General features: G+C 48.1%; 1 protein-coding gene across 3 annotated transcripts in view; it reads right to left on the reverse strand.

The window, feature by feature from the left end:
- Nucleotides 1-2,978: 2,978 nt before the first annotated feature.
- Nucleotides 2,979-15,409, reverse strand: part of LOC102694443 (multivesicular body subunit 12B) — a 57,319-nt gene continuing 44,888 nt past the window's right edge. For 2 of the 3 annotated variants that reach the window (XM_069183140.1, XM_069183139.1), the window contains exons 9-10: nt 14,807-14,866; nt 2,979-7,842 (exon numbers count right to left, since the gene is read on the reverse strand). In XM_069183140.1, the coding sequence (XP_069039241.1) occupies nt 7,756-7,842; nt 14,807-14,866 (147 nt within the window). In that variant the 3' untranslated portion in view covers nt 2,979-7,755. The other variant, XM_015366816.2, reaches the window with a different exon arrangement.

Below are 15,409 nucleotides of genomic sequence, written 5' to 3' on the forward strand. Positions count from 1 at the left end.
TCTTTCCTCACGTGTTTGGACGAACTGAACGCTTAAACATCACATTTGCGGATGAGATGTTAAGTGCCACTAACACTTTGCCACGATCCAACCTGTGTAGCATTTGTGTGAGTTCCCTGCGTTCATGTGAGTTTTCTCTGGCTGCCCTGGTTTCCTCCCACAGTCCAGAGACATGCTGACGAGGTTAACTGACCTCTGTAAATCGCACCCCCCCCGCACCTGAAAATGTGTGCTGGGCTGCCAGGTAAGACTCACAGCTCAACATGACCCCCGGAGACAAACTGAAAGGAGGTGGACAGAATAAACAAAACATCAACCCTTCACCAACAAGTAACATGGCCAACCAATTACACCACCATCCCTTCAGCTGGCCTTCTATTACCAGACAATTAAAACTGCACACTGCAGGAGTAATTAGGAAACAGATTCGGCAAACGTCTGGAAGGAGAAGAAAGACCTTTGATCTCCTTGGAGAGAACTTCACTCAGCTCTTATGGGCCTGTGACGTCCTGCAAGCAGAGGGAGAGAGAGAGAGAGGCTGCTCGGTCATCTCGCCTACCAGCAGAAGACAAAAAGCGGAAAAAAAAAAAATCAGCCAACACCATACTCCATCGTTAGTCAATTACCGTAATCCGACTCATATGTCTGAAACATTTTCGCAGTGAGGAGAGCCCATATAAAAGGACTAACCAAACACTTTGATATAACTCACCCTGCAATTTGCCCCAGTCAAACAAGATGTTTCTGATATCCTCTCCCATGAGCACACTTACCGCTCGTTAAGAGGGAGCTGCAGAGCAGAGCCCACGCTCAAGCCCTGCCCTTCCTCCCGCTGGAGATGTGTCAGGCCTGCTCTCGCCCGCAGGACCAGCCAGGCTCGTGAGGACAGCAAGTGCATCTGGAGGCGCCTGCGAGAACCTGATTCCTTCTGAGACGACCGAGCCTCCCCCTGTCCTGCCAAGTTTCTTTAGCAACTAGAAATCAGCAAAACGCGTTCACCTGTTGGTCTCACTTTTCCGCGTTAGGCCGGTTTGGATCGGGCTTCTGGAATCGGCTTTTTTTAAACCCTTTTTAACAAAGCTGCGAAATTGCCCAGACTCCCACGTCCCCCACCCCAGAGCTGCCCAGTCAGGACCAGGCCTCCCGTAGAGCCCACAGCACCGCTGGCACCAGCTGGAGGAGGGGCAGAGGGACCTGGGTAGTGCTGGCAGCTCGACGGACGAGGCCTGGTGCCACCAGACACAGCAGCACGTCTGGCCTTAATCACAGGAGAATCAAAGCCCACCTCCACTCCGAGCACCCAACACCACTGAGCTCCAGAATATCAGGGTGAGACCAAAACAAACCACGGGATGAGAGTGAACCAACTAAGAGCAAAACACAAACAATCCGTAAGAGCTACGGATATATAAACCATTTAAAAGGCACGAGTTCTTGCTACTGTCACCCATATTTCAGTCCTGCCTTCCTGCAGTTGAGAAATCCAGATTTTCTTCTCCCAGTTTGTTCAAAGATTGAGCCCGGCCTTTCCCACTAATAGCCCTCTTTGCTTATTTGTGTAGAGAACATGGAACCACAACACATCAAATAGAAAGTAATCCCAGATGGCTGTATTCACAGGCAGGAGGATTAATGGCTCTCTGTATGCCTGTACACATTGGAAGCAGATGAGTTTATCACTGCCCAGCGCTAATAAAGAAAAGCTGCCACTGCTCCCTGACATTAGGGATTGATCTTGTTAGGACTGTGAGTCTGCTAACTACCACTCGTCAGCAGGAATGCAGTCTTAATCCATCTAATTCATTGAGACAAAATAATTTCTGAATTTTATCCAAATGTAGCTTTTTCCCCTCTTTCTCTTTGGGTATACATGTGCTCACTCCTCTCCTTCTACTGCACACTTTCTGGGTCATCTAGAGTCCATATGCACAAGTCGTGTGTTCCTCAGCATTTATTATGTTTCCACATTATTCTTTGAACTGTCTTTATAAAGGCTTTAAAATGGGCTGCTTGTACAGTAAGCACTTGCAGACCCCTGACATAACACATGCCCTCCAAAACTGGGAACTGACCTTTTCCCTTTGGCCCTGCCTGAAGTCAGCTGGCTGACACCACTTGTGTTCGTGTCTGCTCTATGTTGTGCTCGGTGTTGTGTCAGATGGATTTTATCTCTATTTTGAAGCCCGTTCATCTACCCATGGCAGAAATGTGTGTATACGCATGTTAAAAAAATAAGCTGAATAAAGGATTTCAATTATTTATAATGTGGTCTGAGTTTTACATCTCACAGCCAAGAATGTGGGAAACTGAAACCATCTGATCCAGCTCGGAGAGGAGGCCTGTGCAGCCGGAGAAGCAGCTCTGGCTCCTACAACCCTGAGAGAATCGGCCTCTATCCCCAGCTCCCAGCTCTGCCTCACCCCTCATGCCCTGCGGCCCCCCCGCCTCACTGAGTCTACCCCCCCCCCCCCCCGCGGCCCCCAGCTCTGCCTCACCCTCACGCCCTGTGGCCCCCCTACCTCACTGAGTCAATCCCCTGTGCGGCCCCCAGCTCTGCCTTGCCCTCGCACTGTGAAGCCCCTCTGCCTCACTGAGACTCCTCTCTGTGTCCCCAAAGCGCCTCTAAAGCTTGCCCACACCCTGCAGTTGTTGTGGGTGTTGCCCTCATTAAAGATGAAACCTGCCCTCACTGCAAAGGAATAAAAGAGTCTTTAACCACACAGCCTCTTTCCTGGGAATAAGGAAGGAAAACCACGAAAACAAGCCTGTACTGATCTGTGTGCTAAATATTAATTACTGGACAATTCTGAAATTAAGCAAATTGCTGGCAATAGTTTCTTTTCCCCTAGTGGACAGATGGAGAATTGTGTTAATGCACTTTCTTTTTATAATCAAATTCAACATCTTCCTCCTGCTGCAACACAGAAGACCAACACGTGTCCGAGCTCTGGAATTACTGCACTCATGACCAAGACAGCAACGATCATTAGAGGAAACTTTTATTCAAATTATATTAATACAGACTAGTGAACACACATTGAAAACGTCCCTTTGTAAAATGTAAGGAAAAAAAAAATCTAAAATAAATACAAAACAAATGTTACAACACCTACAGATATTATTGACAGAAGCTTTTGTTGAACTGCCAAACAAAATGTTTTATTAATACTTACACTGTCAGCACTTTTTTATTGTGTAGAAATGTGCAAACTTGTTTTGATGTTCTCATTTGTTCAAGGTAAAATCAAATTTCATTGCGATTTTTTTTATTTCCACCAGAAAATACTCGTAAAAAAACCGGCAATGGCAGCTGTCCGCACGCAGAAGGGCGCGTTGAAGAGCACAGCTCGAGGGAGACGAGGCTCGTTTCTGCGCGGACTGGTGTCCTCACGCGCAGCGACGGGAGCTGCTCTGTCCCGACGCAGGCCTCGCTGTGCTGCGGACTACACCACACAAAGACCTACAACGTCAGGGACAAGAAGAGGTCCCTTTCCAAACGGAAAAAGTACAAAATCTGTGACATCAAAAATAAGCCCGTTAATTGCCTGGTAAAAATCTGTTAAAATGGCTTTGTACTCCTTGCACCGTAACCGGAAATTGTCTGCAAAAGATTTCGCTTGAATCTTTTATGTTTGGTAGCACCATGATCTGCACCAACTTTCAGACTTATTTCCAGCCCAGCTCAGCAGAGGGGCTGCTCACTGCTCAAGCGGCGGCGCTGCGAAGGCACTGAGTTTGTATGAGAAATGGAGCAAGACGTCCTCCACTGTTAATCAGCAGCTGTTTTCACCAGTTTAGCGTTTAAAAAGATATAAAACGAGTGAGAAATCGGTGTCACTCTCACAGCTGTGCAGCAACCCCTGTCCCCATCGCAGTGCAGGGACCACTGGGGACAAAACTCAAGGAGTCAGTTTCCTCTTTCTTTCACTTCGTCTGCTTTCCGGGGGGGGATCACGCACGAGCCAGCTGAAATCACCCAGCTCAGCTCAGGCACCGGCGTTAATTTTCTGCATGTTAGTCATTTCACTGCATGATTACACATCTTGTCTGCAAGAGTAGGTCGGTCACAGTACAGTTAGCATGCAGCGGGGAGTTTGTGTCCCAGAGAGATCTCTGCTGTGCTGTGTGCTGCACCTAGCTCAGCCTGCTCTTGTATAGTCAGAGGTAAGAAAGCGCAGGGTTCCGGTACTACTTTGAGGTAAGACTTTCTGTCATCCCCCATCACTTCAATACCAGCGGCTTTGCTTTCCCACATAAACACAATGAAAACCACACTTTGATATCGGATAATGAATCGGAAGGAGTGGGTGTAGCACACGATGACCGCTCCTGTGTGTTTTCCCCCCCCGTTTAAGAGAAAGACCTAATTCGTCAGCGTTCTGTATCACACACGGCGAGCAACACTGAAGGAGAGGGCAGACTGCGATCACTGGCAGAAGAGCTGTACCAGTGGTTTATGGTCACGATGTTCAGAGGCCTTTACTGTTTCAATTAAAACAACCATGGTGGCACTGACATGAGAACACCAGAATGTGTGCACACTGCTATTAAACACTTTGATTACCAGGGAAACAGAAACACAAGTGAAGCCATTAAACTCATTTGTAACAGTCGGCACAAATTCAGAGCCTGATTTAAAAAAAAATGGTTTACCACCAGAGACTGAAAGTATATATACACACATTTCCAGAACAAATGTCTTTTTTTGACAGGGGTAGGAAAATGACAGTAGCAATCGGGCACTTTTCACGACGCATGCAGATCACAAACCAACAGACAACACTCTTCACAGCTTGCTTGAGCTCATGACAAGCGATCACCAGGAGAGTCCGCTAGACCTCCGTTCGTCCTAAAAAGGACAGTATTTACACAGCAGCCTTCAGCCTGGCTGGGGAAAGGGGCTCTTTCCCAGCCCAAGGGAAGGAGGAGAAACCAGAAAGGAGAAATGGTTATCCAGGAGAGCCTCAGAGCCCGCCACGGCGGGGTCGCGGCAGAGCTCCTTGGACAAGCCAGGGGGCGCCAGGGAGCAGCACCGAGAGAGGGGCGACCGCAGCCCTCCAGAGTTTTTAAAATTCTGCCATTGCTCGCGCGCATCACAGAACAGCGCCCTCTGAACGCACAGTCGGGGGGGGACGATTCCGGCGCACGGCTCAGGGCCAGGGAGGAGGGAGGTGTGGCCGCCTGTGTCCTCAGCTGGAGCGCAGACTGGAAAGGGCTACTAGCCCTTATTTTTATTTATTTTTTTCTCAGTCAAGAACGTCAGAAGGTTGACTTGGGTGTTAGATATCTCCCCATGATGTTCTGAACTTCCTTAAAAAGATTAAAACACATAAAACTGACCGAAGCCGCGCTCGTTAAGGGTCTCGCCAACACGAGAGAGAGTTTTTTAACAGACACGTGTCAGCGGGTGTCCGCTAGCGCTCGGAGCAGGAGAGCGCGCTCGGGAGCCGCGGGCGTGGATTTGCACCGCTCGGCTGGCACAGAGGGGCTGCCCTGGGCCCCACAGGAGGAGGGAGACCAGGGCCACAGCCTGGCAGCCTGGCAGCCTGGCACCCCTGAGCGGCCGAGAGCTGGGTTAGGGAGCCGCCAGGGAAATGGAGCTCTCCCTGAACGCTCCATATGCAGCATATGTCCCGGGTTGAGCCTGCCTGAGTCGAGCTCGCCCGAGGAAAGAGCAGCACCGTTTTCAGACCCACAGGACAGCATGATGACCGCTGAAAGCCCGCTGGGGAGAGGGGGGGTCAGTCCACTACCCTCACAGCGGTCTGGCAGGACAAGGGCAGAGACATCTCCTTGCAGCTCAAAGTGCAGTACAATTTAAAATGACATCTCCATTAAAAAAGCGTACAAAACCTTTTAAGCTTCATTAAAACTGGGGGTGGGGTGGCACACAGAAAAATAAATCGAGACCTTCACTGTTCATGCCGACCGCGAGCTGAAAAGACAGGGACAGCTCTCTTCTCAAGCAGCTCCCTGCTGCCCTTGAAGAACAGAGTCAACACACAACTTGACAAACCATGCAAAGCAGTTCAGTGCATTTTAACAGCCTAATAAAGATCTAAACGAGGTTATGACAATCAAACTAAAAGTTTATGGCAAAAAACAATTACTTTAAATGGTCTTTACAATCTGCTGCCATTTATTACAGTTTAAACCCTCCTCATTTGAAACACTGGGATCAAAACGTAGCTTTCCACACGAAGAAGCTGCAGCGGTTGTTACTGAGAATAAGGAGCAGTAACGCTCACGCAATAGGAAGAATGGTTTTTAACGATCGTGCTGCCACGACGCTGAATGTTCTACAACAGGGCTCGGCGCTCCTGGTTCTGGAGAGGAACGAGTACTCATCGACCCGAAGTGATGGGGAACCCAGAAGAGCCACTGTCTCTGCAGGCAGAGCAGCACTGCTGAACACGGCCGGGAGCAGCCTGAGGGGTTCTGAAATCTCCCACAAATGGGCACAGCACCCAGAAAGACAGGAGTCCACCCTGTCCCCACTGGGGACCGCACAGGGCCCGCACTGTCCCACCGCAGCAAACCAGAAAGTACTTGTATAACGTCAACGGTAACGGTGCTACGCCTTGTAAAGTTTTCCTGGGATCTCCACCCGCAAGACACGATTCTAAAGCAAGAGGCAGAGGATCACGACCTGCGTCCAGTCGAGAGACTGGCGTGGCAACACCTGCCGTTTGTCTCACTGCTGTTGGTCTCGGGCTGGCACCTTGTTCTCAGCGCCATGGAAAACAATTCTGCCGGCAAAGGCACAGCACGACCTTGGGATTAAAACGCTCTTTAAAAGGTGGGTGCGACCTCATTGGCCGCTCGGCCGATGACCAAACCACACCAAAGAGCTGCCACTCAAACTGCTCGCGCACATCCCGAGCCAGGAGCAGAATGGATTCCAGCAGCGTTCTCGCGCTGCACACACGACTCTCGGCAATCGATTCGCTGGGCGGTAACGTCTCCAGGCACCTTTGAGTGACAGCAGGCAGAGACACGGAACAAAATGGCGCAGTTATCATCTCAGACAGCAGAGCACCGCACCGAAACCAAGGGCAAACAAAAAACAAACAATTTCAGCAATTTCAGAAGCGCCGACTCGGGTTCCAGCTCCCCCCCCCAGGCAGCGCGGGCTAGACCCACGGGTGTCACAGGGGCCGCACCGCGCGCACGCAGACAGGAGCCGGGGTCGGGCGAGCAGATTCCAGAGCGGGGCCCCGATCCCGGTGCCACTGGATCTCTCCTCCTCGCGATCGAGGGCGGAGCACAGAACACCCCAAACTCAACACGGCGGTCTTTCTCAGGCGCACAGCCTTCCCCGGCTGGGAAAGAGCGAAGACAGTCCTCGTCTAGGAGGAGATGGGCTCACAGTTCTCTCAGCTCACGGCACTGTACCTCACAGGTGAAAAAAACTCTTGTTTAGGGAGGAAAAAAAGTCCAGTTTCTTTCACTGTGCCAGGAGGGTGACATTTGTAGTGAATGGAAGCCTGTGACCTACAGTACTCACTTCCATAAAAAAAAAAACTGTCCCTCAGGCTTAACACTGAACAGATGAGGAAGTATATTCTATTGTGATGCTTTCTGCTGGGAACAGCCGTCCGAGTCCGAGAGCGTTCCTGTCGGGGATCCTGTCCGGGAGGCGAGGGGTAATGGCTGCACCCCCCTGCCTCTCGCCGGCCCGTGCTCAGCAGGGTGTGTCCCGCCCGGCGCCGCGGGCGCGCGCTCGCCGGCGCCCTCTCCCGGCCTGGCCTGGCCTCACGCCTCCGGGCTGGGCGGCCCCCGCGTCGGGCTGGGGGGCAGCCTGGCGGCGGCGCTGTGCTCCGTGCGGAAGCTGTACTCGTACTGGAAGAGAGCGAGGGCGGGGAGAGGGGGAGAGGGTTAGACTGCGAGCTCAGCTCTGCACAGACAAGGCCAGCTAGACAGCAGGAACGTGCCCCCCTGCCCCCGGACCAAACAGTCAAGATCATTCAACAACACGTCAGCAGCAGCAAGTATGTCTCTTCATCTGGTCATTATGGGGACCGTTTAATTACTTCTACCTTAGTTTTAATGCTGTGCCAAAAAAAAGTACTACTCGTGTTAGCAGGGAATTTTGTTTTTCAGAGCCACTCAGCACAAAGTATACCTCAGAAAGCATCACATTCCATCAGCTTTCTGAACACAAAGTTTGCACACAAAAAAACTTAAAACCTGGAAACCAGTGCTGTGTGATTAAACATTTTGGAAACAAAAAAAACAACAGAAAAATGAAGATTCAATGAGTACAGGTTTTCCCAAACACAAAACCTATTAAATGTTACTTCAATTCACAAATACACATCTGACAGACACTGTGATAACACATTCCAGAGTAAACAGTGACCCCTCGTGGTGCTTTGCGGTATGAGACATTTCTGGGTAAACACTGCACCCTAGTGGTGCACTGCGGTATGGCATTCCCGAGTTGAATGCTCTCCCCTAGTGGTGCACTGGGGCTTTAAACAACAGAATGCCAAGTCTGAAAACTACCCAACATCCCATCTAAAGAACTGAAAGTTCTCATTAAAACAGAAACAGAACTTGGATGAGGTCCTGGGCGAATTAAAAAATGCACATTTCTGCAGCAGCACATTCAGCTGTTATATTTCTGGGTAATTCTGTCCTATTTAAAAAAAAAACGTAGCAGGTTTGCAGTAGATTTGCCTTGATTTTGAAACTTTTCAACTTCACTGATTTTACAAACACTACTACCAATATGAAAATCACTGCTGTATCTTTGGTTTTTCTTGATCCGTTCTTCGGAATGAAGCAAACCCAAAATGACCGAAGAAGGATATTAGGACAGAAAAGCAGGTTTGTGGAATGGGAGGGGATTCGCCAAGAGTGATGGAAAACGATGGGAAAAATAAGCGATTCAAACCAAGCGGACACACACACACACAAACACACACAACAAAGGTCACAGCCCCCTCGGAATCCACACACACACACGCACGCCGATTCCCAAGACTACTGCGCACACAGGTACCGATCCAGAAGACCTACGAAGACTTCAAGTCGAAACCTGATAAACAAAATGATAAACAAGAGGGTCCAGCAGCATAACGAACAAGAAACCAATCAACTTTACAGTACTAATTAACAGTCACTCTTGAGGTAAGAAACTCAGGAGTAACTTATAACACCAAGACGATGCGGCTCACGCTCAGGGTGATTCCTCTGGGCTTGCTAGAGCCAGTGGTTGCTTTTCTTTTGTAGTACTGGCAGCACAGGGCAGACATACTTACAGTATCGATACAGCCTCACTTTTTAACCATTATCTACCCTGCTGTCCTCTCTATAATTTAACCATTATTTGTGCCCCACTGCAGTACTCATTCTCAACAGCTAACCGCAATGCCTCAGACTCGATACACATCAGGCCTATGCACGTTTTTTTCCCCTCTCACTATGACATCTTTATTGTTCTGTTATTATTCATCATGCTTATAAAGTACGCTGTGTGGTGTCGCCTGCTGTACTGTGTATGTCCCGAGAGACCAGTGCGAATAAGAACTCCAACGTACATGTGTACACATGGCAGAAAACTCCTGTCTCTCTCCACCTCTAGCGCATCTCCTGATGTACACATCATCTACACCACTAGGTGGGGCTGCAGGACCACACAAGGGAATCGCAGGCACCATGCGGATCACTCACACTCACACGCCCTGCCCAGCCACCTCCAGCCTCCGGGGGCACCAGCGCTTGTGCAAACATGTCACAACCAGCACTTTTTTTTCCCTCTAAAAACAGAACAGAAATTACCTTGAAAAAATAAATTATTAAATAAAAAAAAATCAGAAGTGATCGATGGGAGAGCAATGGGCTGTTATCACGCAGGCCATGCATCACTGTCTGCCCGTTTACAAGGCTGTGACAGGACAGTGAAATCTAAAACTCTGGCGGCAGCCGCGCTGAGATGATCAGGACTTCATTTCCTGTCTCTCACTCGCTGGAAACGTGACACGTGCGTCTTCATTCATTCCACCTGCGACGTCGTGATGTCACAGCCGAGCCAGCCAGCAACAAGCCTCATTTCTCAAAACACAAATACATAAAGATGTCAGTTCAAATCGTTTACTAATTAACACTTAAAAAGACACAAATTAGATATGCGTGGCTAAGAGCAATTATAATCTAGACGAGTTCCTCAAGTCATTTGGGAAATGAAAAAAATGCCTAATTGCTGGAACCAGCAACTAAAAAAAGCTAAAATTATGTCAGTTCGTAAATGTTCTTTTATAAAAAATTGCATAATTATACTGAAGGGTTATCTCCTCCAACACACAGTCCTTACACACATATCTACATACACCAACATGCACATATACAGCTGCACACACGTGCACATCAATTCTGCATGACGTGTTCCTTTTTGAACCCTGTCAATTCAACAACCTTCAATGACAAGAAAAAAATAGGCAAAAAAAACTGAGATGGAGAGAAAAAAATGAGACCGTTGAACGGTGACCCCTACTGGACATGTTGCACATTGTCACACCCCTGATTTCACTTTGTTCCTAGAGGAAACGGATGACACAGGGTACGGTGCCAAAAACAGTCATGAAACGCCAGGTTCCCAACGTCCTGAGCTGCTTGGACAGTGAGAGCTTCATGGCTCGGTTGGATATTTACACAACTGAGCACTGAAATAAGGAGATGGCATGAAACCGTCTTCAACCACGCCCAGGGCAGCCAAGCAGAACTCTGCAATCAGAAAAATGTAAGACACTAAAACGCTGCTTAGCAGCGTTTCCTAAACTCATGGATTAGAAGTGTCAATATCAAATCCTAGAGAAAAAAATACATCTGTGTTGCACTGCAAAATTAGTGGAAACGTGTGAGCAAATCAATTGTTAAAGGTTAACGGCAGGTTTGTTTTCATGCCGAGTCTGAAGCACAAAAGTAATTATCAAATGAAGCTGTGACTTCAGCCCAATCTGCATTCTGAATTCATTAATCTTCTCTGTCCTCCAGTTCACTAAATCCAGCACATTACTGTACCTCACATTTACTTAATCATTTGCAGCATAGCTATAATTAATGATACTCTGGGCACTTCCCTAGCCCTTGTTATGTCCTGCTGCTAATCAGAGCCTTCTAGAAAGATGTAATATCTTGGTATCTTCACAAAAGCTCTTCTATCTGAACAGGACCTGCCTGCACTACCAGTTAACCCCACGTGCCCCGAATCATACCCACACCCACAGAAATCTCACACTTACAGGACTTTGGATGAAAAGTTAATAAATAAAAAGTTCCCATTAATCCTGAATTTCACGAGAGGAGTTTAAACCACTGGAGTAAAGCTCGTTTCACAGCCGGATTGCTTTGATCGGCCACTGCAAATTACTTCCATATTTTCATTCCTGTCACGTGACTTATTTTGAGGGTATTATGAACTCCTAAGATTCTAAGCATAGTTTTTAAGATTTTGTTCGCTGGCGTTTGCAGAAATAATGTGGCTTGCACAGATCTCACCACTGGTATTGTTTTGCCATGAATTTCAGCAAAACGTCCAACAACACAGCAAACACTTTTTTTTACTGCACTGCACTTGCATTTAGGTGTTGCAGATCTTCATTCAAAAATCTGACTATAGCTCATTGTAAAGAAAATTACAACATACTGTATATATTGTTTCAAGTAATCATCAATAATAACACACGCTCACAGCCTGTGACCTGTACAAAGGTGGACTTGGCAGCATGCAAACCCCACATCTGCAACCTCTAGTGCTACTCTGTACATTCTAAGTGTGGGCTTGCAGTACAAATGGAGAGGCAAGCACTGGTGCAGCAGACCTAAGCCACAGCATTCCTGCTCCCGTTTAAACTGACTGTCTCCTTCACGGGCCTCAGGTCATGCTGCAGCAGAGAAGAACACCCTGGCACGAGCCACACCGCTAGTGCAGGTCTTCCCATGAACAGACCTGAGCAGGATTATATCATTGCAGCAGCCATCTAGTTCTTAGGTAATCATTAATAAGAATTGTCTCAAACCATGATGAGGACACCGATAAATAAATGCTACTTTATACATAGAAGGATTGTAGGAACACTGCTGTGCCAGCTTCAGACTGATTCAGAGCTGCTGTGTGTCTATATACTGTACATGGTATTTCTGCATGATGGACTCATGAACATCTAGTGTATAACCTGTTTACTCTAGCTATTCCGAATTTGGAGCCTGTTGCCATGGAGGATGAAGGCTCGGCTCCCTCCTTCTTCCCAAAACCGAATTTTATTCCCACACTGGAAATCCAGCAGTGGACTGGTGGGGGGAGACTCTTGGGGAGAATTTGATTCTACGTTGTCAACTCAAGTCTAGATGCATCCCGAGACATGAGAAGTTCAGAAAGTTAACATAACCAATTTACTGAAAGGGATATGGAAAGCGTATCTACATTTGTTTTAATTCTGAAAATGATTTTTTTTGTTAGTAAAGGGCAAAGGCAGGCCCTAGAAAACTACTCTTTTCCTACATGCAGAATACCTCTATTTCCTTCCATCCTGTTCCATTTTTTTCTTCATAATCCATTCACACTGCATTAGGCGGGACAGAGGATCTATTTGTATTGTTCTCTATCCTGACCATTGCAATCTTTCAGCAAAGTAGCATGCTTTCTTAAAATGCGGTGCCTGAACCCACAGGGGACTGAGAAAAGAACGATTCTTCCAATTTAGGGTTTGAGACAAATGTCCCTCTCATTGGAGTGCTATCTCCAAACACGTGACATAATTCAAGAATATAAATAGCTTTTTAAGAGTAGCGTTTGTTAGGAAGAACAGTAACACTCTGAAGCAAAAGAGCAAAAACGAGGGGCAGGAAGATGCAGAGCTGGCTGGAACCAGGTCCTCAAAATGTTCAAGGACTCAGCTTCTTGGAGAAAAATAAACGAGACTTTAAAACAGATGAATACGTTCCCACAGAGCCTCGCATGGCTTGGACCCCGAGAAAAAGCTGTTTGTCCAGGTCAGCCCGGGGGCTGGTGGGTGGGCTTTCTGACAAAAACGCACTAACGTGTTTGGCGTCTTGGGTCACAGCCACTGCCCGGAGGCCCCGCCCCTGGAGGCCAAGCCCCACCCCATTATGGCCCCCCTCCACCCTGAAGCCCCACCCCCTGAGAGACATCCCCACCCTTGAGGCCCAGCCCGCCCCAAATTCCTGCACCCGCCCCGAGATCCAGCCAGCCGAGTACCTGCCCACTGAGGCCCAGCCCCCTCATGGCCCACCCCCTGAGGCCCCAACCTCCTAAATACGTCCCCAGAGACCCCAACACTCACGATTACACTTGTGGAATTGGCTGAATTTCTCCCCTAAACCTGGATCACGTGTTATGAAAGACACAACCAAGAAAACTTCACTCCCTCTGAAAACACGAGGCGCTCTAGGCAGAAAACCAGCGCTAGCCCGAGAGCCGCAGGGAACACGTGGCCCAATCCTGTCAGGCGACTCCAGCCTTCTGGGGTGTCAGGCCTGCGATTTGGGGTGATGCCCCCATGTGAGCTCGGAGCCTGTGGGAGCCTCGCTAGGGGTCCCCATCCTGCATGCCGCCCTGCGCGGCCTGCTGTGTGATCAGTGTTTACAAAGTAAGTACTGCCCTCGTCTTCCGGGCTGTGAGTCAACGGGATCCCCATGAAATCCTGAAGCGGAGCTCAGAGAGTGAGGCTGGGCTGCGGCACTGCCAGCCCACGTATCCGAGAGGAACCGCAGGGCCCGGCTCCTGCGCGCTCCGGGAGAGCAAAACGCTCCCAGACACCGAACCAGGAAGACACCTGCAAGGCACAGCCGGACATCCCGGCATCGGCACTACAGCCTTTGTTCTGGAAACCCGGCAGAACGCGTTTCCACAAAGACACAGGCACTGCACACGCACGCTGGAGACGTGAAGACAGAAAACTGAGATCTGCATCTCGTTAAGAAAGTGGATTTCACAGAACTCATTAAAATCATAAATCCTGTCTGAAAACTCACCTTCACACTCTACTGTTTAAGTGTTTAATTGATTTATTAAAAGCTGAATGAACAGGTTTCTGATGTTGGTACTTCTGCTTTGTTTAATTGCAAAGCAGCTGGAGCTGATGTGTCCTGAAAGGCGTTATATAAAATAAAGATTACATTTACTGAAATAACATTCATCACTGCAGACTGGGAGCTGTGAGGCGGTGCTGCAGGAAAGCTTTCCCTGCAAACACAGCTGACAAGTTCATTTCTGTTACACGGGCAGTACCGCAACCCAAGACGTCCCAGCAATACCAGACACAAAAGACACAAAACAGACATCAAAACCTCAGTATTATTTATGCCACATTTCCACTTAACCCCATTTATTTTTTGTTTAAAGCCTAAAATATATTAAAAAAATTTAGTGCGACTGGAACTGAAGTTTTTGGATGGGATATTTAACGTGTACATTTCTTTCCACACTCACATAAACCCTGGAGGTAGAAAAAGGGTTAAATTTGTGAACAAGCATGTAAATCTCGACTCAGAAGAAAACGCTATCACTGCTTAACAGGACGAGCGGGGGAGAGATTTAAGGGAATTTACTGCTAAAGATAAAAGAAGACCAGCTCATCTCGCTTAGAATGTGAACAGGTCCAGAGCACCAGGCGGTGACACAGTTCTCAAAAGTGCTTTCGAGCTCCAGCCTCATCTAATTCAATCGAGACGCAGTCAAGCAGAGATGGCTCAACATGTCTAAGACACTTAATTCCAAAAAATCTTTGCTTTGCATTCAAGCACAATGGCATCAGTGCCACAGCGTTCCAGCGGTACTCACTTCTTTCTCTATTTCTGCCAGGGATTTGATCGTAATGCCCATTAAATCAACTTGCTGCATCTGAAATCAAAAGGCCAAAAAAAAACAACAGGGGGTTAGACGCGTGGCTAAGTCAGCCTGCTTACAGCAGTGACTCCTCTTCCTGGGGCAGTGCGTCTGGGCTGCTGTGCCCACTGCAGCCAGGCAGACGGACTGCATCAAGTCTCTGTTCTGCCCGGCTCCACACACTCACAGACCCGCGTTTATCACCCAATCCGCAGCTCCGCTCGGGACAGAACTGAGCAGTCGCCGAGCAGAGCCGTCCCAGGCGGAGCAGCACACAGTGACCCACATGGAACACGAGCCGTTTCTCCTGTCGAAGATTTGCAAAACCCTTTTCCGTGATGCAACAGCAGATAATAAGTGCATACAAGGTAACGTGGTTTTTCCATCGCCAGCTACTAAAAATCATTCAATATGATTGCATATAACAATGCAAATAATTGACTTCATAGTTGTTTACACAAATGCAATTTTTCTCAAGTGAAGTTTTTTTTGGTTCTTTGCAAGCTGTGAATTACTAGTGCTCGTTTCTGTGATTTAAATGCATGTTAATGAAGCACT

Source organism: Lepisosteus oculatus, chromosome 24, assembly GCF_040954835.1.
Source record: "Lepisosteus oculatus isolate fLepOcu1 chromosome 24, fLepOcu1.hap2, whole genome shotgun sequence".
Taxonomy (NCBI): domain Eukaryota; kingdom Metazoa; phylum Chordata; class Actinopteri; order Semionotiformes; family Lepisosteidae; genus Lepisosteus; species Lepisosteus oculatus.